Source organism: Toxotes jaculatrix, chromosome 9 (assembly GCF_017976425.1).
Source record: "Toxotes jaculatrix isolate fToxJac2 chromosome 9, fToxJac2.pri, whole genome shotgun sequence".
NCBI lineage: Eukaryota > Metazoa > Chordata > Actinopteri > Toxotidae > Toxotes > Toxotes jaculatrix.
Genome location: NC_054402.1, coordinates 18277306 through 18299129, shown reverse-complemented (window position 1 = coordinate 18299129; position 21824 = coordinate 18277306). Strand labels below are relative to the sequence as shown.

General features: G+C 41.7%; 1 protein-coding gene and 1 long non-coding RNA gene across 3 annotated transcripts; one reads left to right on the top strand and one right to left on the bottom strand.

The window, feature by feature from the left end:
- Positions 1-3280: 3280 nt before the first annotated feature.
- Positions 3281-20784, top strand: LOC121187747 (tumor necrosis factor receptor superfamily member 19-like). Of its 2 annotated transcripts, none has more exons than XM_041047144.1 (10): positions 3281-3674; positions 4546-4637; positions 5435-5548; positions 10545-10723; positions 10913-10998; positions 16871-17035; positions 18641-18766; positions 18913-19015; positions 19745-19998; positions 20594-20784. In XM_041047144.1, exons 2-10 carry the CDS (start codon positions 4572-4574, stop codon positions 20596-20598), a joined length of 1098 nt encoding a protein of 365 aa, XP_040903078.1. In that variant the 5' UTR covers positions 3281-3674; positions 4546-4571; the 3' UTR covers positions 20599-20784. The 2 variants fall into 2 exon arrangements, with proteins under 2 accessions (XP_040903078.1, XP_040903079.1); XM_041047145.1 differs by having other exon boundaries at positions 3284-3674; positions 18638-18766.
- Positions 5714-8880, bottom strand: LOC121187748. Its single transcript, XR_005894621.1, has 3 exons — positions 8366-8880; positions 7766-7909; positions 5714-7535 (listed from the first exon to the last, which is right to left on the bottom strand). It is a non-coding gene; the product is annotated as an uncharacterized LOC121187748 (long non-coding RNA).
- Positions 20785-21824: the final 1040 nt, after the last annotated feature.

Here is a 21824-nt window from a genome sequence, read left to right as displayed (position 1 = left end):
AGCACACTGCAGTCAGAGATGCGCACATCAACTTTGTAGACAAGAACCAGCGGCTGATATACTGGCCTGTCCGCGTCCAGCTGACCAATCACATTTTGTTAAAGCCCAGGATCAAAGTCTATACTGCATTAGACATGGCCTCTATATTTAAAAACTCTACTGTTTAATGCTAACTAACCTTACAGAGGCTGCTCTGGTTAGCCTGAATCCTAGCCTATCTGATTACACCTTTGGTCCACCTACCCCTGCAAAAATCCCTGTAATGTTTTGACAACACATTGCAGTGGTGTGCAGTGCTTTTTGGCAATTCCAGCAGGATTAGGTGGAAAAGTAACATTATGGTCATGATATGACAGAAGTCAAGGACTCCCTGCACCTTGAAATATAAATGTACTCTCAGTGGTATCCTGTTGGGTTTCCCGAGAACACAGACTCAATCTAACCAGCCCCATCTTTTTTTGCCGAAAAAAAGCCAAAACAAAAAAAAACCTCGATTGCGGTCTCACTGTTCAGGACAGCATACAGTAAAACACTGTTCTATGCAAAAATACGTCAAACTTAATAGAGTACTGTGGTTTCAAGCGCCAAAGGCTATTTTTAGAGATTTTGCCCTAAGACTCTATTTTATTCAGTAAGAAAAAATGCATTATTTAGTTATCTTAAAATGTCGCTAGAGCTAAAATATGTTTTTTTCGCGTCCTATCGTCCCATTGCCCACATCTTTATGCCGCATTGAAGAGAGAGAGAGAGAGAGAGAGAGCGAGAGGGATACTCACATTAGGAAACCAGCAGGCTGGCAGCATCAGTGCAGCATCTCTGCCCTGTCCTCTGCACCGCAGGGGAGATCATAAATTCCTTCATATGACCGCATAAATAGCATGGTATCCGACTTAAAGACTTCAGGTGTGGTTTAATTCGAATGAAATCAGCCATAAGAAGAGATATCTCACAATCGTGAACACCTCTGGACAGTTTACTGCAGGTTTTAACGCACAAGTCCCTTAAAGCGACAGCTGCTGAGCAAAGATCCGATGGGACACACCACACCAGTAAATTTGGGCTGGGCGAATAGAAGAGAGTAGAATAAAACAGAAGTCCACTTGCAATGGCCCGGATATGACGTGTGCAACCTGAGATTAAAAAAAAAGAAAAAAGTTTAACATACTAGAATAAAATAGAGGAGGATATGAGTTCACTTGTGACAGAGCATTATGGGAAAGGATGTTGCAAAAATATAAAGATTTAATAGAATAGAATAGAATGGAAATGCAAAAGAATCCACTTTAGATGGAATATTATAAATAAAGAATGTGTATTAAACATGATATAATTCTGTAGTATAGAATATAATGAACTATAAGTCCACATGCACTGTTATAAACATGGATTTTTATCATGTATAAAAATGATATGATACTGTGCAATAGAATAGAATAGAGTTAGTGTTATAAATATTGCATGTTGACTGAATTCAATAGGACTCCTCTATTTGCCACACGGACATTATATGGAATGTGCAAAACTATGAAGATGTAATACTGTGGAATAGAAATGAATAGAATAGAATAGAATGAGTCTGCTTCAGTTGGGACATTATAACCACCTAATGTGTAATAAACACATTAGGTGTTTATTACACATTAGGTCTATAGAATAAAATATAACAGTTCATGTTATAAATATGGAATGCTGAATGAGTTGAATAGGACTCCTCCGTTTGCCACAGGGAGTGTTCAAAACTATGAATATGTAGTATTATGGAACAAATGAAGAGAAAAGAAAACAGGTGACAGGAAAAAAGTCTACACACTTCTTAATGACATAAGTGCTCAGCAGACGTTATACAGCTCACTGCAGGAAACAACGGCAGCGATGAAGAGCCACTAATAAACCATTACACCAACAACCCAGAAGATGGAGACAACAGCAAAGCTTGAATCTCTTGCTGTATGAGGGAGAAGCTTTGACTATGGTATCATCCTCTCACAGCTAGATGGCGCATATCACAGTAACCTACAGATTTAACCTCAACACAGTGGCAATGAATATATGCAAACATCATCAGGTAAAATCAGAATATTTTTATTATGATTGCCATAGAGTCAAACTAATCTTAATCAGGATTTCATTTAAAAAAAGGACAGAACTCAGGAAGGTATTGAAAGTATCATGACACAGACTTTAACTCAGACCAACAAAGTAATAATAAATACATTTGTTGCATACTACATTAAATACGCCGAAAAAAGCTGAAATATAAAAATTCCACAACAGGTTTTGTAACAGATAATTACATTTGCAAAGCAGAGGCTGATTTCCTGGAATTGATATACAACATGTCCAGACATGTACAGTAATTGGCCACTTTTGCTGCAGAGCTGAACTTTTGTCCTCTGTGTCTTTGCCTTGGTTCAAACACACACCAGCATGCACAGAGAGCTTTTTTTTTTTTTTTTTTTGCCAGAGGTGGATATCATCATGTACATTTTGTGTCAATGTGGCATTTGTCAAATGAGCTGAAGTTGCTGCATTTAACTGTCATATCAACAAAACTTTTAGGAAGCTGAAGACAAAATTAGGCTGTCATTAAATAATATTTGCAGAAAGACTTTAGGTTGGTCAACCCAACTATCTATTAAATGATTACAACTGTGGCATTTTTGTATACATTTAGATTAAAAAGTCCATCTTTTCTGGATTCTTCTCTGTTAACACTGTTTGCGAAAGTGGGTTGTTTTATTATTTACTGCAATTCAAATTGGCTCCAACATTTTTTTTCTTAAAAACGCACTTTTGCATTTTGAAATACATATGCCGAATCGTTTATATAAATATGAATGAAGTATCTATTTCCCAGCGTGCAAGCACCATGCAGGAGAAACCAGTAACTTGACATTGAACCCTGCTCTACCCAGCAGATGGGTTAACAAGTCACCCGGGGTTCAGCCAATCCCGGAGCAGCAGACTGACGTCATGTCATCTGCAGCTCATAGAGATGAAAGCTCCCAAATAATTTAATGTCGACGACCTCCAAATATACGAGCGCTAGACCATAAATTAGCATTAGGTGTCCACAGCTTGGGGAGCCGCTTGGCTGGTGCTCAACATTCAGAGCGCTGGCATGAAACAGCAAAGCCGTCAAATAAACACACACACACGCATGCACGCATGCACGCACACACACCAACACATGCACATACACTCATTGGGGAGATAGACTCGTGCTCTTCTTTGTCGACATTTTCTTAACCCTACTGCATCATTTCCACATCCTCTCTCATAAACACTGTTATCGGTCACACTGAGCTCAGTCAGCGCTGTGTGTGCATGTGAGAGAGTGTGTGTGTGTATATGTGTGACTGTGGGGGACCGGGTCGCTGATGTAGGCAGGCTGATCACAGATCAGATACATGCGCTTCAGATCCATAAAGCCAACTCCCCCTTCTCTCTCTTTCTCCCTGTCTCTGCCTGTCTCTCCGCCTTTGATCTCGGCGCTCGGTTTGTCCTCTGTCTGCTGCTGCTGCCGCTGCAGCTCTGTGTTGTGCTGGGCTGGAGGCAGCAGCGCTGGCACGGTGAGCAGACCGGTGCGGGAAACACACCACCACACCTCTCGCCGGTCTGCTTTCGACTCTTAAGAAACAAAAACTTGGATCCACAGGCTCCGTTTTCAGCAGGTAAGAAAAGCCTTTTTTGTTAGTTAGTTATGGACATTTACTGTTAATTCACTTACGACAAACGATACGGAGCGAGCTTTTGGTTAATTTCGGAACACAGTATGGCACACGAACAACTAACCTCTAGTGACTAAAGGAAGATATTAAGTTGTAAATATTATTGTAGCGACATCATAAAATAATCTGGCGATAACGTGGCTTTTAAGTCTCCAGTTAGTAGGTAGTCTCAGTCGCTTTACACGTACTGACGTTGTAATTTTGTGACTTTTAGATAAGGATGTTAGTTACATGGTGACAACATTATGGGTTTTTTTTTGACATTTTTTATGTAATGAACCCATGAGAACAATAAAGTCTTTCCTATGTAAAGTGGGACGCAAAAAGCATCAGTCTGTGTTTTCATTCTTTAATCAGTGCTTCATAGCCTACACCTGCTTTATTACAGAGAAGGGTGTTTTTAAATGTGTTTAAATCCCGTTATACTTTAACTATTGTAGTTTTCAGCCTGGTAGTATGATCATATTCCACATTATATGACAGTGTCATATATATTTTGTATATATTTTTTGTGATTCACCCTTAGTTACATGATGTTTACTGTCAGTGGAATATTCTTCTGTTCTGTGGGTTTGAATAAAGATTGGCTGCAAAGTGAGTTCGTACTCACCAACCCACTAACAAGTCAGTGAGGCTCAAGAGGTTAAACAGACCTGAACGTGGCTGTAGTGGTGTTAATCATCATGACTAAAACTTTGTTGTATCACTTCAAAAATTTGACCCAACCTAATATGTTTTTCTTCTTGAGCAATTATTACATGTGTTTTATAGAGAAGGAACAACTTAAACTCTTTATTGTTGTGTCCTTTCTCAGCTTCAGGCAACAAGTGGCTGATCAAAATGGTCTGGAGTCTTCAACACACCTTCTCTCTTTTACTAACTGTGCATGTCTTATATTCTACTCTGGTAAGTGTTTCATTGGATGATGCATTTTGAACATAAGTGTGCCAAAGTATGTATTGTTTATGTATGTACATATTTATGTCTATGTATGTTGTTTATGTGTTGGATATGTTTTTTGCAACCTCTTGTTTTTGGAGCTTTTAAACACATTTTACACACTTTTCCAATATAACTGAGCAAACTCCATCTATTAGGGTGAAACTGGTTGGGAATTTCCAGAAAGAGCTTGGAAGTGGACCTTGTGTTACAATTTATTATATATATATATTTATTATATATTATATACATATATATACACACATTGTCTTACTGCCCTACTGTACTTATAAGTCTGGACTACATTGACTACTAGTGTTTAGTTTGCAGTGCACTTGAACTGCACTGCACACCTGTGTAACACTGTGGGATCTGTAAAGCCCTTGCTGGTGACGCCCTGACAATGCTGTGGATCATTTTACCTTTATCCACTGCGGTGTCCTGATTGATTGTGTTTTTTGCCATCTAGATTCTAGTTTCTGATTTTGATGAGCCCTCTATTGTTGCTTTTCACTTAGATTCTGTTCCTGCAGCTATGCAGTTTTCTCACAGGGCTCATTAAAGTTTCATCCTATCTCATCCCAACAATATCAGACTTGTTTTTCAAGAAGAATCCAAAGCGGGGGTTGATCCCCTCAAACCACTATACAAGAGATTACTGTATGATGCATAGGTCTGGATTAAGTCTGCTTTATCTGTTATGGATAAAAGCAGTGATGAAATGCAGGAATCTCTAACTTTCACCAAACGACTGTCCCTCTCAGATTCCTGTGCGGGCCGAGGAGGAGACCAGAGAATGCAGAGAACAGGAGTACAAGGACCGGTTTGGGAACTGTAAACCCTGCAAGCAGTGTGATGCAGGACAGGAGCTTTCAAAGGTTGGAACAAAAATTGTTTTCGACTTATTCTGTCTTTTATTACCTTGCGTGTATGAACTGAAACTTTTATTTTAAGCAGCTTTGTCTAAAGTACTGTGTTCACTCAAGAGCATTTTCCACAGAGCAACCAAAAGGAAAATGTATTGTCGCTTGTTTATTTAGGAAGAGGAAACTTTAGTAATACAAGGGATCCATAACGGGTCAGTTGAATCAACCTTTTTTAAACTGAAAAAAAGTTGGATGGATTATTCATGAAAAAAAAAATCCCCACAAAAAGTAATACTGTCGAGTTGATGAAAAGAATGGACATCACTGTTTAGAAAAGTGTGTCTTATCCAGGGAACCAACATTATTTATCACTTCCTCTCTTTCATGCAGAGAACAGCCAAGCTGTTATTAGCTTTTGTAGAACACCGACCCTTCTTTAATCAGTCACACCCATACGTTTGACCTTCTGCAGCTGAATGGCTTCCATTGTTTTTCCCTGTTGCACCCTGTCCAACTTATTGTCTTCACTGTTTGAAGCTAGCCATGCCTAAGCTTGCTGCTCTCTCGGCTGGGAATACAGTTTTTTCCACCACCTTAGCCACAGGTTTTTGTGTGCTTTGTACAAACAAGCCTCTATAGTGTCAGTTAAGGTTGGTAAGCAACGGCTTTCCTCTCTGGGTGCAGCCATGCACCTACTTTTATAAGTGTAGGCAGTGATGTAAAGGTGAGTAAACTGTAATCACCTATCATTTTGTGTCACCGATATTCAGTAACTTGGTTTAATAGCAAATAGTGACACACTGCAAAAACCCTCCATCTTATCTAGTCATTTTCTAACATGTACAGCTTTGCAGTTCTACTTGTTCAAAGTACAGATTTCATTTAAAATGGTTGGTACAGTCAGAGATTTATGTTAAACATCAGATTGGAACCTGTTGTTACCCCCTAAAACTGAACATTACAGCCTTCATGAATGTAGGATTTATTGCAGGGCTGAGATTAGACTAGATTGGGCCTAGGAAAACAAGATAGGACTCAGCTCTATGTTAAATGGCTCTTGCCTTAGTAACGTGATTTCAGTTTATTTTATTACACTGTAAGGTATACTTTTATATCATAAAACATTATGGCAGCCCTAAATAAACAATATTCTGTGAATAAAAAGGCTGGTAAGTTGATTTTAGGTGAGTTTACACTCCACTACATCTTTGAGTACTGATGAAAAAACTCTGTATCAGCCTTGACATCTGTTGCGCACATGCATTTAAGCCCAGTTGCCTTTAATCTCAGTGCACACAGACATGCACTCTGTGGTTGGTAATACGCTTCAGTAGTCCTCGTGTTCCTCTGCCAGCTCAACAGGCATGAATGCTGCTAGCCACCCTGGGGTCCTGGTTAATAATTGGCTGCCTCATTCTTTCTCTGAAGGTAGCGGGATGACGGCTCACAGCGGAGACCTAGGGCTGCACTCAGAGAAAGTTTCCCAGAGAAACAACTTCTGATCTGAGCTGTGTTTAACCAAGACAGTCTGTCCATATTCTGAAAGGCAGAACTGACTGTTGTGAGTGAAGCAGACTTTTGGAGTCCCCCTGTGCAGCTGCCATAGAGATCCCGGAGGAATGTGGCCCAGTTTGCCTCTGGAAGCCGCTCTGAGGCGAGCTGACAAACATCAATTAGCTCCTCCACACTAACTGTAGCTAAAAGAACCACCCACACAGAGGAAACGCACATTAAAACCAGTTATTCTTTGTGTCTCAAACTTATTTCATTCTAGGTTTCATTCATAGTAAGTTGCTTAGTCTTTTGTGTTATGTCAAGCGTGATGGAGAAGGGGTGACTTGCTTTCCAGTGCATGCTGGAAAACTGCCAGTCGCCAAAAAAAAAAAAAAAAAAAGGCAGGAACACAACTTTGATGTGTCAACATCTTGTAGTATGTAGCAAGAGTGTAACATTTCCTTCGGCCACACTCCCAGGGCAAAGGACTTCTGGATGGTGCTGGCTAAAGAGAGAGAGAGACACAGTTATAATGAGTGCATGAGCAGCAGACGGGTCAAAATCACAGTATTCAGACAGCAGCTATGTTATTCTTGTGTGTAAAGAAGTCAGGCAGAAACAAAAGTTTTAAAAAGTGCAACAGAGTGAGGAAAACAACAGGAGTGAGGGTGTGTTTTGTCTCAGACAGAATACTGCTTTAACTAACTTGCAGTGTTTTCAGCGTTGTTTCATTACCAAGATCAGATGACTGGCAGCCCCCCCTTGTGATTCCCTCCTAATCTCAGAAATATCTCTGCGTCTGAACATGCTTCAGGTCCCAGCCAGCTCGCCCCCTCTCTCCACTCCACACGGCTGTTATGCTTGGCAGTCTCACCCAAACTAGATCAGGAGATAGGATAGGATAGGGAAAGGGGATTTTAAGCATCTGCTTTTTTGAATGGCTTTGAGGTGAAACCACCTCAAAGTAAAATGTAAAATTTAAGGAATTGCTGTTTTCTTCATTTTCATTTCATTTTTTTTAATGATGCAATTTTTATTCTTGGGCTCATCCATGGTATTTTTCTCCCCAAATGCTTTGTTTCATCTAGTGAGTAGCTTACACAAAAGATAAGTTGTACCTACAGAAAGACATAAACATATTTTCTCTCAGCTGTCAGCAGATGTATAGCAGAATTAACTTGCCTTTGTTTGTTTGTGTACACACACATGTACACACCCTGAAAATATGGCCTTTTCATGGAGGTTTAACAGATTGAGTATGTACTCCTTTGTTGATACTGGTGGCTGTTGTTTGGTAATTTATTGTTGGAAAAGGCTTACACATTGTTTACTCACCTTTTCATATAATAAGAACCTCAACATCACAGATTACCACTGAGTACAGTCTCTCTTTTAGCTGCTAAACTAGTCTCAGTCATTGCAGGGTGTCAGCTCTGTGGAGCTTTGTTAGCAGAGATAAAAGAAGAAAGAGATCTTTCCTTGATGTTCTGTGCGGCCTGGATCAGAGGGGCAGAAGTTGGCTCCATTTTCCTTTTGTTCCAGTGCTCTGACCTGCTCATGTCTACGTGGCAGCAGCCCCCATCCTGCCATGTGGTGCCCCATGGACAGAGCTTGTGCCAGTCCCAGGCTTAGTGTGGATGAATCATCCCTGGGCCTCTTCCTTCATGTGGAAGTGGGTCACAGAATCAATGAGAGGTACCTTGTGGTGGCTTGGCCTGCTGCGCTTCCTTAAGGACCAGTTCAGTTTCAGGGCTGAGTGCTGTGACAGTTTTCCTGCCTCACTCTGAGCTTCTTTTTCTTGAGAAAGGCAAGATCATGGCTCGCAAGCTGTGGTCTTCTTTATTCTGCCTTTCCCCTCTTTATCACTCATCAGCCACCCCCCACCCCACTCCCCTTTTTCTCTGCCCTCCACCCCACCACCTCCACTGTTCCCTGCCCTGCCCTGCTGAAGAGCAAGGCCTTATATGGAGAGTTCATAACAACAGCTGCAAAAGTCCAGCCCTAGATGGTCCACCTCGAGCCTGGCCTGGCCCAAGGGTTCAGTGTCAGGCTCACATGTGTTTGGCTGGAAGGACTGAATTCCTCATCTTCCAGCCCGACAGTGTGGTGCCATCACACGATCACATCTTTGCCCTCAACCTCCCTTTCAATTTCTTGCCAGCCAGCCTGCTTCCCCAAAACCCAACCCCCATATCAGACTCTTGTGCCCACATTCCAGCAGGACTGCATGCCCGGGCAGTGAAATGGGACACGGGCGAGGAGAGAAGAGAAGAGAGAAGCCCTGTTTGAAGCTGACCTTCACTTTAATGATATATGAGTGCACCCACACCCCCCCCCCCCCCCCCACCTCTCCCTACTCCCTGTCCATCTTCCTGGCTTTGGATTGCAGTGTGGCAACACTGGACAACAGGAGGGCAGCTGCTGTGGAGCTGATAATGAAGGATCAATGTATGATGTCATCTCTACAGGGCCTTCTCACTCAGTGTGATGTACAGTAATATCAGCTGTCACGTAAATGTCAGTTTGTCATTGAGATCATCAGCCTTCACACATAATCTTAGGGGATGTGACAGTGACAGAGATCCAATTAGAACAGAGACAAAACAAGACTAACAGTGGCAGATGGAAATGAGCAGCTGGAGTGAAAAGAATTAAATAAATTAAATGATTTGTGGTTAACTGTGTTGAGTGTTGGGTTTCTACCACCGAAAAAGTAAAATTTTGAGACTTGACTTTCCCAAACTTCTGTGTTCACATTGCCAGCTGCTGTAAAGGGCAGGAAAACGATGTTAAATCTGTAAAAGACAAGAGTTAATCTGACTCTGAAATATGTAAAACTCATACAACCAAACAAGATATGTACTTGATCTTCTGTCTGTATTTTTAGTCATTGAAAACAATAAATGGATCTTATATATTCCAAGTTCTTAAAAATATCTGTCAGGATTTAGATTTTGCTTGGTTCAGGTGAACAAATTCTCAAAAGGTGGTTTAGCATTAGATCACTCACACAGTAGATGGAAGCTGTGCTTTTTAAGTGCACTTTCAGTTGTTGAACACAAAAGAGTATTCATCTTATTTTCTCCATATACCTCTCTATAATCCTTGCCCCCTTCCTGAAGCGTTTCCTTTTTCTTGCTGGCCTCTCAATCAACGGGACACTCACTGAGTCTGCTTGGAGAGGGAGTCACACAAAAACACAGCAATAAACTTGCAATAATACAACAGTGGGTGTCCTCCAGGGCCTTTATTATTCAAATGCCTGGCCTTTCTGGGTCTTGCAGCGGAAGGCCGCTCATTCATACTGAGAGAGTCAGGGAGATTATTGCCAGTGTAAGATGGACTCTCAAAAGAGGCAGGCCATTGTTCTCTTCTGATCCTGTGAGCCAATATCATTCTTTAATTCCAGACCCCCGGTAGTCCACATTCAAGCCCTCTTTTCACCAGCTGCACATCACCCCAAACCATCGACCCCACCTCTTACCCGGTGTATTTCTCCTGTTAATCCCCCCAGGAATGTGGCTTTGGTTATGGAGAGGATGCCCGGTGCGTGCCCTGCCGGAGCAGTCGCTTCAAAGAGGACCGGAGCCTGCAGAAGTGCAAGCCCTGCCTGGACTGTGGCCTCATCAACCGCTTCCAGAAGGGCAACTGCTCCACCACCAGCAACGCCGTGTGCGGCGACTGTCTTCCAGGGTGAGACGAGAGACACATCACAACCAGACACAAGCGTTATTTATGAAACTTAATTATCTTACAAGAGCAGTCTGACAAAGAAGAGAAACATGTTACAACATCCCAGTATCAGAGTTTTTGCACGTTTGCTGCTCCTGTGGTCATGACAGCTTTGAAGGCTAAAAACGTGTAATTTTGTGTCTTCCACAGATATTACAGGAAGACAAAATTAAGTGGTTTCCAAGACATGGAGTGCATACCCTGTGGGGACCCTCCGCCTCCTTATGAACCGCACTGTAAGCACCTTTTCCTTCCTTTTACCTCTTCTAACAATTGGCCAGACATCACTGGCACATTTTGTTAAATGTTCCCATGAATGCAGGCTATTCATCCCAGCCCACAATAGGTGATGTTTTAAGATGAAACAACAGGGATACCGTTGTCTAAAAGCAAACCTCACCAGCTACAGCACACTATTGAACTCATAGCCAAATGCTACTAGATCCAAAACTCAAGTAGCATTGCCACAACAAAGCCTGTACACACACAACATGCCAGCACAAGGTCCTTGGAGTAACCAGAACCACAGCCTTTTTAAGGGTGGAGCGAGCCACAGTTCATTCACTAAGTCTCACTGAGCCAAGCACCTATGCTATATGTGCAAATAAACACTTGGATTTATAAGCTGGGCAGCTGAAAAGCTGAAATGGATACCACTAACATAATAGTGGATTTGCCAACACTGGATTATGCTAGCTCAGAACATGTCACTCATTTTCAGCACTCAATTTGGATTAAATGAGCAAACTTCCTTGGACAAAACCTCCATTGATATTTCCAGACAAAACGTATCTGAATAGCATGTCTCAAAAAGCAACTGCTGCACTGTTCTGCGTGTTTTTGATTCAGCACCAGAGTAAACACATCAGGGAGTGTGCTGGTTCAAGCAGCACAATTTATTACCTTTTGTACAGATCCATTATGCCAAAACGAGGCAGGAGGTGTGTTACAGTATGTTCACAGAGCAGGGCTCACATTCCAGTAGGCTACAGATCCAATTAACTTCCCTCTTCCGGCCATTATAAGTAGTTAAGTACAACCTTATGATTTCAGGTTTCCACATAAAACCAACAGGCGACTGAACTTATACCTTTGGTAATTGAGTGTGACTTCCTAATGGCAGAGGAGGCTGCAGCTGTTTCTGAGGAGGCTTTTGGCAGCATGAGCATCAGAGCAGACCCAGCCAGGGTTAGCACCCCTGTGTTAGATAAATGGAGACAGCTCTGGGAGATCGGACAACTCCTTGCTCACAAGCCCTAAATGTAAAGACTCATGATTTCATCAGACCATCTGCTGATTGTTTGGTTTTTAATTTAGTGTCTTTCTCAGTCTTGATTTTTTTTTTTTCATGCATTGTTGCAAGCAGCCTTACTGTTTGTGTAATGAACACCAGCCTTAGGACAACTGGCCTCCCCCTGTCTGCTCATTTTTCCATCTGTGCAGCTTCCCGTTTTGATACTGGAGGAGGCCTGCGAAACAAAATGGCCATTGTGTCTGAGAACATAGCTGGTAGTTAGCTCCTACAGGGACCCACAGTGGAGCATTTCCAAATGTTTGAAAGTCTTGCTCCCTCCCTCCAGTGTTATCTTGAGGAGGGTGGTGAAAACTTAAAGGGCAGATCATTCTAATAGGCCACACTGGCCCAGGGCAACGGTGCAGCTGTGCAGGGGAGGCAGTCGCCGTCTGGGGTGGACTGTAAATCTTAAACCACCCCTCCTCTCCTCTCTTCTCCTCCCTTTCCCCTAGTGGCTTTTTGGAGTGGAGTAAAAACAAGACTGTGTTTTATGGATTCCTTTAGCCTCTTTAATGTGTTTCATCTGCTGGAGTTTTTCACTGTCATGGTAGATTTCAGAGAGCTGACAAGGCCATACTAACACATACACACATGCATAGATGCACTCACACAAGCAGAAAGAATCCTATCTGCTCTTTGTAGCTTTGTAAATTTACATGGAAGTTAGATGGGAATGAAATGAAATGTAGCCATAAGACATCAGTTATCTTTGATATTTTAGGCAGGCTATCCCAACTTTCCCAAGTGAACTATTTCAAGAAATGGGGGGAATTCTGGAGAACATTTTTACATGTTACTGTAAGGTTTTTAGTGGGGACTAGCCAAAGCCCGAAACATGATCGGGCAAACCTCTGTCCCTCCTCATAGCCTCAGCGCTCCATCTCGTAAGATGAAGAACACCCAGTATTGGCTCCTGCGGCATGCTCACTGACTTCAAAGCTGCATACAAATCAGCTCTCACCACAAATGGCACAAAATATACCAGGCTGGCAAGGTACAGGAAATATTCCTAACTACCTCACCTGCCAGCAGTTCAAACCACAGCCTTTCAGGATTCAAAGCCAAAGTCAGAGTTCACCAAGGTCACTTAAATGTCAGTACCTGAAATGATGACCTCTGTGGACTGCAGGACAGTTTATCCTCACACAAAAGCATAAAACCAAGTTGTTATGCTTCATGAACACTCTGAAACTGGTAGAAGAAGCTGAACTCAAACATTTAATATAGTTTTAATAACAGATGATGAGGTGGACATCTCCTTCAACTAAACTCATACATTTCATTCTTAGGCTTCTTTCAGACAATATGCTAATTTCTAATAATAGTAATTCTAATTTTATAATACATAATAAATATTTAAATAGAAACCTTATTCCCAGAGTCCAAAGTTTTCTTATTTCATGGTCACTTCTCTGAAACTTAAAATGTCTCACAGTTACAGATCATTGTAACGTGCATCCATTAGAGATACCATCATTAGCTTCTAAAATCCTGTCCAAGAAAATGTCCTTATGCTAGTTGTTCTTTCTTCTGTTATTCAGAGTTGTGGTTTAAACACTGGCCAGTTCTGCTAAAGAACCTCTTAAAAGAGTCTGTACAGACCAAAGTCAAAGATCCTTTAGAAGTGGAAAAGAAGTGCTTCTTTTATTTGGAGTATGTGGCGTTCCATAAAGTCAACAGGCAGGGAGTCTGTGAAAGGCTGTGGTTTATTGGTCTGGTTTGTGTGAAGATAATATCAGCAGGTGAGCTCTCTTCAATGGACCAGTGTTTATCTGTGTTTGCTGCAGCTGCTGGGCCTCTGATAACAGGCTGCCTTTGTGTTGTAGGCCAGATGATGCTCACCTCGGATGAGTTCAGTTTGACCCTGACAATGAAGACCAAATGTAAATACAATGGTCCAATGTTAAATCTGTGGATTACCAGTACAGTGCAGTACCAGTGCATGTGAAGACTACACAGTGAAGACTCCTTTGACAAACAAAAATATTAAACATGGTGGGTCTACACCTTGACTTTACACTGTTTTTAATAAATAAATATATTTTTATATATAATATATTATTATTTTTAATAGTGAAAGAATACCTCTGAATATCAGAATGAAATTTGATGTTAATATATGAGTCAACAGGTGATACATTGTTGTTCAGTGTGATCAGTAGGATTACATGGAAATAAAAACTTAGCCTCATTGAGCACAATACAAATACAAATACACTCAGACTGTATAAACTGCAAATTATTTAGCGCAGCGGCAATGCTTTCGGTTGTGTCTCGCTGTTGGCTCTTGTAACAGTTTTTAAGATCTGGCACTGGCATAGAAATATTTTTTAATAACAGGCAATAAGTCATGTTTTTGACAGTATTTACTTTTCAGTACTTATATCGAAATGCTTCTTTATTGTGCCCTCTGGGTCAAACTGAGTTTTGGAGAGTTGTTTTGAATTTTTTCTCTTGGAAGGAATGTTAAAATACCCTTATCCCCTATCATGGCTGAATAAAAAAGCTGCCCAAAGCTAAAGTAATGTTTACATTGCATAACAAAGAGCTCTTGGATGTGAAAAGGTTGAAACCAGTTCCCGTGATTAATGCACTGAAAAGCAAACAGCAGGGCTCACTGAAAAAGATTTTCTCAAACAAAAAGTCATTCATTATTTTTGTCATATTCATAAAACATTCCCTCATAATTTACTTTTCCCCCCGTATATTGTTAACTGGTCAGTCTCTTTCACACTTGACATTAAAGCATACTTTCACTGTTTGCTCTGTACTGCCCCGCACCGCCTCTGTCACACATACACTGATCAGGAAAATAATGTTTGATTACTGATAATGATCAGTAACAATTATGTTAAGCTGCATGTACACAGCCTCAGAGAGAAATGCCACTCAGTTTGAGATTTCAGGCATGCTACTGTTTTTTCTCCAACTCCCTCTTAAAGCTACAAACTGGAGAGTTGAGGTTGTCATGTGGGACACGCAACTCACAGCGCAGACTTAACACTGTTCCCCCCGATCACACAGAACATCTTGGAAAGGCACAGAATGCTGTTTCTTTGTATATGATCTCTGTGAGTAATGGCTGCCGAGGATCATTAATGTTCTGCTGCAGATAGCAATAGTTCAGGGTTCTCATAACCCATTTCTCCGTGTCAGAATGTTACCTTAATGTCATGGTTCAGTCTCAACCTGCAGTCAGAAAAAAAAGCCTTGTTTCTTATCCAGAAGATCCCATATTTCTTGGAAACTGTGGAACCAGAAATTAAAGTTGTTTTAATCAGAAATTATACATCCACCAATCAGGGAATGCAATATCGTAGTAATTAGACACACCAGTGATTTCTTTCTAACACTGAGTGACGTGTCCTCCACTGGAATGTAAGGGATTAATTTGAGTGGTATTTTTCCCCTCAGAGTATATATATGTCACCTGACTATGATTTTATTGCTCTTGTGTTAAAGGCTCAATCCTGTAATTTTTTCTATTTTCTTTTTTTTTTTTGCACAGCATCAAGTAACAGACAGACAGACAAGGTTAGCAACTAGCTAACGGAGCAGCTAAAGAGCCAGATATTTCTCTCTGGAGTTGATGTAGACCAAAAGCGCTCCTAAAAGAGAGTGAATACTAGACTTGCATTCATCAGGTGTTCAGAAAAACAAATAGTAATGTTGCTCTGTGTCTGCTCGATGTGCAAATGAGCAACTGTTTGCACAAAGTGGCCAAACAATCAAGTAACACAACTTAAAATAGTATGATAAAACATGAATAATTCATTGTCTTGCATTCATCTCTGCATTAAATTTGCTGTTCAGTTTGACAGTGATGGAAAGTTCCTGTGTTCATGTTTTGAATTTGGCTGCACTTAGTTTACAGTTGGATCACAGAGTGTGCCTTTATCTCTGATGAGTGTTTGAAAGGATAATTACATGTAGCAAAAGCCAGCTTTTTCAGTCAACCGTGCCAGTTCATCTGTCTTACATTGTGATATTGAGCGTTAAGCTGCATTAAACCCTGATGTTCTGCATTTGCGGGAACTTGTATAATGAGCAGCATTCTTGGGGCCAGAAGTCTTTACATGAGAGAGTGTGTGAAGGGTCCTGAAGGCAGGGCAAACAGTGACGACATGTTTCCCCTCTGGCAGGATGAGAGCTGTACCAGCAGTTTAATCAGTGCATACACGTGCACACAACTCAGCACCACAGACACAATAATACACAGAAGTATAAATACACTCCTGACGTCTGTGCAATCTCTTTCACTGATATCTGGCCTATTCCAAAAGCCTGACCAGCTTCTTGATTTCAGTGCTGTGTGACTAGCATGTTGAGGGAGCCTGAGGGTTGGGGGTTACGGGGGGGGTCTGTAAATCATCTTCTGAGGAAAACAAGACACAGGCAGATAGAGAGAGAATCCACCACAGGCGTTTTCTCTTTGAACTCCTCTGCTTATTTCATTAGGCTTCAGCAAAGAGATGACTGGCTGAAGGCGAAAAGGAATAATTTATCTCACATTACCAGATTCTGATCGGCTGAGGAGTGTTGGATAATATGAAGTGAACTGCACCTCGTCGTGATTATCTCCCTGTTCTTTTCATAACTGCACCTCATGAGAGATTTGTTGTTTTGTCTAAGACCCTCGAATAAGTTTAGTCTAATATTAATATTAGACTAAACTTATTAATATTAATAATCAGTTTGCTATAAGCTGCGAACACATGCTGTCATGTGGCCAGTCAATCAAAGAATCAGTCAACATTTCACACCTTGATGTTCATCTATTCCTCACATTCGGCTCCCTCCACCTTCTTCTACAGGCAGTGGACGTGTGAACCTGGTGCCGCTGCCCTCGGTGGTGACTAGCCCTCGGGACATGGCGCTAGCCGCGGTCATCTGCAGCGCTCTGGCCACCGTGCTGCTGGCCCTGCTGGTCCTGTGTGTCATCTACTGCAAGAGACAGCTGCTGGAGAAGAAGCCCAGTGGTGAGTCACAGCACCTGGAAGCCCTGTGTTTTTCACAGGTGTCCAATAAAACATTTACATTCGAAAAAAATAAAAAATTGTGCACAAGAACTGCTGCCTTTGATGGAGCAGTGATTAGATGACTTGTATGAAGTCTTAAAACCATTACAGAGGCCTAAAGATAGGTTCACATTTCATTGCCAGAAAGACTTTTCATGCACCACTGCGATTGCTGTCCACGAAGGAAGGCTTTCTTTTTTTTCCACCAGCCAGGTTTGCATGTTCTGTGCAGCGAGCATTGAACTTTGAACCCCACCCCACCCCAGGTGCCGGTGAATTCCCAGTTCAATTTGTACTGTGGTCAAGACTTCCAAAATAAAGGAAAGGCTCATACTGTGTGTTCCAAAACATATTCACTTATACAACATCATTAGAAATACCAAACAATGAAGATAAGGCGGTGATAAGTTATCGCAAATGTGTCGCTTGTGTTATTCAGGTGTGTGCTTTAATACGTGCTGAGCAGGCAGTTGTGTGGAAGCCGTCATTTGAAGCAATTTCTTTAGTTGGTTTTTGCTTTTCTAGTCTTTGGCAAAGGCTTCAGCACCTTCAGCTGTACTTTTAATGGAGCGAGTGCAGCTCAAAGAGCCAAATATATACAATATATGAAGCAATAATATAGCTCTTAATTAGGCAAATAAAGAAGCGTATATATAGCATTGCTCTTTTGTTAACTGCACAAACAGTGCCAGTCCATCTGTCAGTTGTGATCTCGAGTGTTAAGTCTTATTAAACCCTGATGTTGCATATTTGTGGGAACTCGTATAATAAGCTGCATTCTTGAGGCTGAAAGCGTTTGAGTATGCGAAACATCCCGGGGCGAAGAATTAATGACATCATGTTTGCCTGCTAACTTCACCTGAAATAAAGAGCATGCTACAAGTTACCAAGGCGTTTCCAGTGGTATGTGTGTTTTTTTTTTTTTTTTTTTTTTTGAAGTGGTGTAAAGTGAATGCATGAGGTAGATATTTTGTAAGTAGTTCCACTCAGTCGAACACGCACCCCACCCTTCACCCAAGCTGCTACAAAACGCCAACACAGTTGCTTTTTAAATTACACAAAGGAATTTTAATCGACTCTTGGACCCGAGGGTTATGAGGCATTTCCCAATAGATACAAGAGCGTGTACGTTTAGCGTGTACATGCACCACAGCTGGAGCTGTGAGGACTTCACCTGACAGCAGCAGTTATACCACAAGAAAATCTCATTCCACACTGGTCTCAGTTATTATTCTAAGTAATAGTGCAGCAAAAGTTGAAGGATACCATCTTCTAATGAGGCGTCCTTTATAAGCTGTAACTAATGGATTTATTGATAGTTAATTAATCATTTACTATTTATAAGCATTAGTGCATCTGGTGGTCATGCAGTCCAGTCAGGTGGGATTTTTCACAAATGCTAAACCAACCAAAAGTTGCTCATTTTAATGGCATAATGCTGTTGCATTTATGAAGGATACCTTATTATTGGTGCGAGTAGAGTAGAGTCTGCTGTCCTGGGCCATGGGTTCATGGGCTGTTCAATGTCTCAGTGGTTGACCGTCCTCCAATATGTTTCCTCAGCAGCCTCCCTGAGGTCTCAGGACTGTCCGTACAGCGGGGCGGAGCTGTCCTGCCTGGACCCCCGCTGGCTACATGACTTTCCCCAGAGACCCTGCTGCCAGTGTCACCTGGGTCCTGGACACACCTGTGGTAGGTTGTGTACCTTAACACATTAGCGTCTAAGCAATAGACACTTCCTGTCATGTTGCCTCAGCTCCCCTTCAGATTGAAGGACCTCAGACTTCAGATGGTGATGGGAATGTGTAAAGTCCATATTTCATGTGTGTGATGTTCAGGTCCAGTCCACCTGATCCCATCTCTGTGCTGTGATGAGAGCTGCAGTCTGGGCCGCAGCCAGGACAACAGTCCTTTCCAGTCCCAGATGAGCCTCAGTGATGGGTGAGGACAAATTCTGCTTCAAGTTTAAGCTCAGAAGAAACAAAATGTGATCGAGATGGTCATTTTTTAAAATATATTTTGTCCTTTTTTGGGTGGCAAAATGGGAGGGAGATGGCTGGATGGACAGCTGCGGACAAACTATATTGCACATGCTGCATTACTACTGAACTGTTTGGTGAACACCTCTATTCAAACTGCCTGGCAAACAGCACGACTGCTAACATTTTCAGTACAGAGGGAAATCTGGCAACTCTGCTGTGTTTGGACCACTCTCTGCTCACTGAGCTGAACCTTTATAGCTGGCTAATGGCTAAACTCAACATTAAACCTTCCAACAAACACAGTAAAAATACAATCATACACACAATTTCATTCCTCTGCAATGTAATTACAATTCCAGTGTCCACAATAAAGCATGTAAAGTACAGAAGATATGAGAATAGGAGTGAATGACCTCCTCATCAGCTAGTGTTTAGTACGCTGACAGTAAACCTGGGATCAGTCGCCAGGCGAACACCGAAAAGCTGCTCTGCTGCCTCGGGTGCAGCTCTCTCATTTCTGTTACTGTTCAAGGTGCTGTGGACATAACGCAATGTGGCTAATCATATTCTTTGAAGTGCTGAGAACAAACAAAGGCATCTCGCACAAATGTGAAACACCACAGGGTGTGGCTGTCAACAGAAATTCATGACAACAATAACCACAGCTTTCTTTGTCACGCCGCCCCAGAAATACAAACCTGGACGAGGAGGGTGCCCCGATGCAGCTGGCAGGACATGCAGAGTATGTCACCGCAGAGGCTGGTGGGATGATGGGGAGCTCAGAGGTTGCAGAAAGACCGGAGGTGGAAGAGGAAGAGGATCGTGAGGGTGATGAGGAAGAAGAAGGGTGCAGGTCAAGAGGGAATTCACTCGACACGACCAGACACAGCGAAGCCGTGACAGATACACTTCTTCCCAAACAGCACCCATCAGCTCAGGAAGGTGAGTCACTGCAGCCCTCTCATGCAAAAAAACAAAAACAAAAGAGAAATCATATCCTTGGCTGTATATCAGTTTTACTCAGAAACATTTCGCTTGGTGCATGAAGACACTCCCTTGGCATTTCAGATTAGTTGCCTCAGAGAAAACTGCTTAATGATCCTCAGTACGTTGATTGTTTACTTGAGGTGCAAAGAAGAAATCACGTGGGCTCTCTGAGTCCAGAAAACACAGATAAGTTATGAATTAGATACTAAAGTCTGGCTAAGAGTTACGATTTCAGATTTCATGGTTTTATTCATGCCTACAGACATTAAGAGACTGAATCTTTGAAAGAAGATTTGGCTTCTTTTAAACTACTGCATAAAATATTCCTTCAAAGTACACCCAATAATAATCTTGGATGCCCCCCCTTTTATGGACTGGGACATTTGTCTGTGTGTGTCCACAAAGAGCAGCTGGTAAAAGAAACAAGAGATAGCACGAGCTCTTTGATGTAGACAAGACTATCCTGTTTTAAGTCGGCCCCTGGCTGGCTCTGCGTAGATACGTTACTAATCACTGTGCGTCTGTGTTCCTCTTCCTGCTCTCTTTCCAGGATGACATGGACTTCTTTGGCTCGCGTTCCACCCTTGAACCACCCTGGACTCAACAACAGCCGCGGACAGATCCCGTTTCAGATTACTCCCCCCCCCCCCCCCCACTTCGAAATGTGACCTCAGAGCCCCTTGTCAAAGCATCCTAACGGAATATGTACATACATGCAAACGAAAAGCACTGCAACATACAGCACACACACAGACACACATACACATAATGTGAACTCACTGGCCCAGAAGGTGAAATCGAATGAAGTTCAGACGTCGAGGAGGATAGACTCATTATCGTGGAGCAAAGTGAATCAAAGTGAGCCTCTGCTCTGCCTTGAGAATGTCTCACGTCATCACATGTAGGAGGACATAAACTACCACTGGTCTAGCAGCTGGTGTTATGAAGCTTTTGTGTGTAAAAGGTAACAGTTGTAAAAATTTGCGGTTTGAAGAAAAGTGTCAAAAGTGATGACGTTGCACATTGAAGACAATCTTGACAATATGGAACAAGTTAAGACGAGGAATGTTTAAGTGATAAATATGTTGTAGATACTGTAAAATAGTAAATAGGTCAATATTTTTGTAACATAGACATGACTGACTATATGTTTGCTTTTCTTCCCCCAGTTATAGTGTTGATGGATGTGAACGGTCATGTCCACACATCGTTTGTAAATAAATCACTTGAACAAGTTTATGTACGGAGTAATTTATATTCTCAATTCTTTATTGAACTCATCAAATCAAGCTCTTTAGCAATGGACCTCCACAGAGTTGATACTCATGTAGGACATTTAAAAATAATTGATATATCCTGACTTTTTGTCTCTAATTTGGATGCACTATTTTTGACAAGTCTGAGTTTTGGAGTTTTGTAGGTGAGACAAAACATTTTGTAGATGTCAAACTAGTAATTTTTCCCCTATTTTATCTTACATATTATTGGCAAACAATAAATAATTCTGACAAAAAAAGGATTAATCAATAATGGAAATAATCCTAACTCTAAAGTTTGTAAGGCAGGCTTTGTGTTAAAAATCTGTTGTTTCCAGGGCGACCTGATAGCCAAATGGTTAGGGTACAAACCAAATGGCCACAAATACGATGAACAGTGAGTCTTTGGTTCAGCTCCAGACCATTTGCTGTGTGCTGTGTGTCATTCTCCTGCTCTCTTTCTCCACATTTCCTATCTCCACTGTCCCTGTATCTAAGCGTAATCTGAGACAGACAAATTTTACA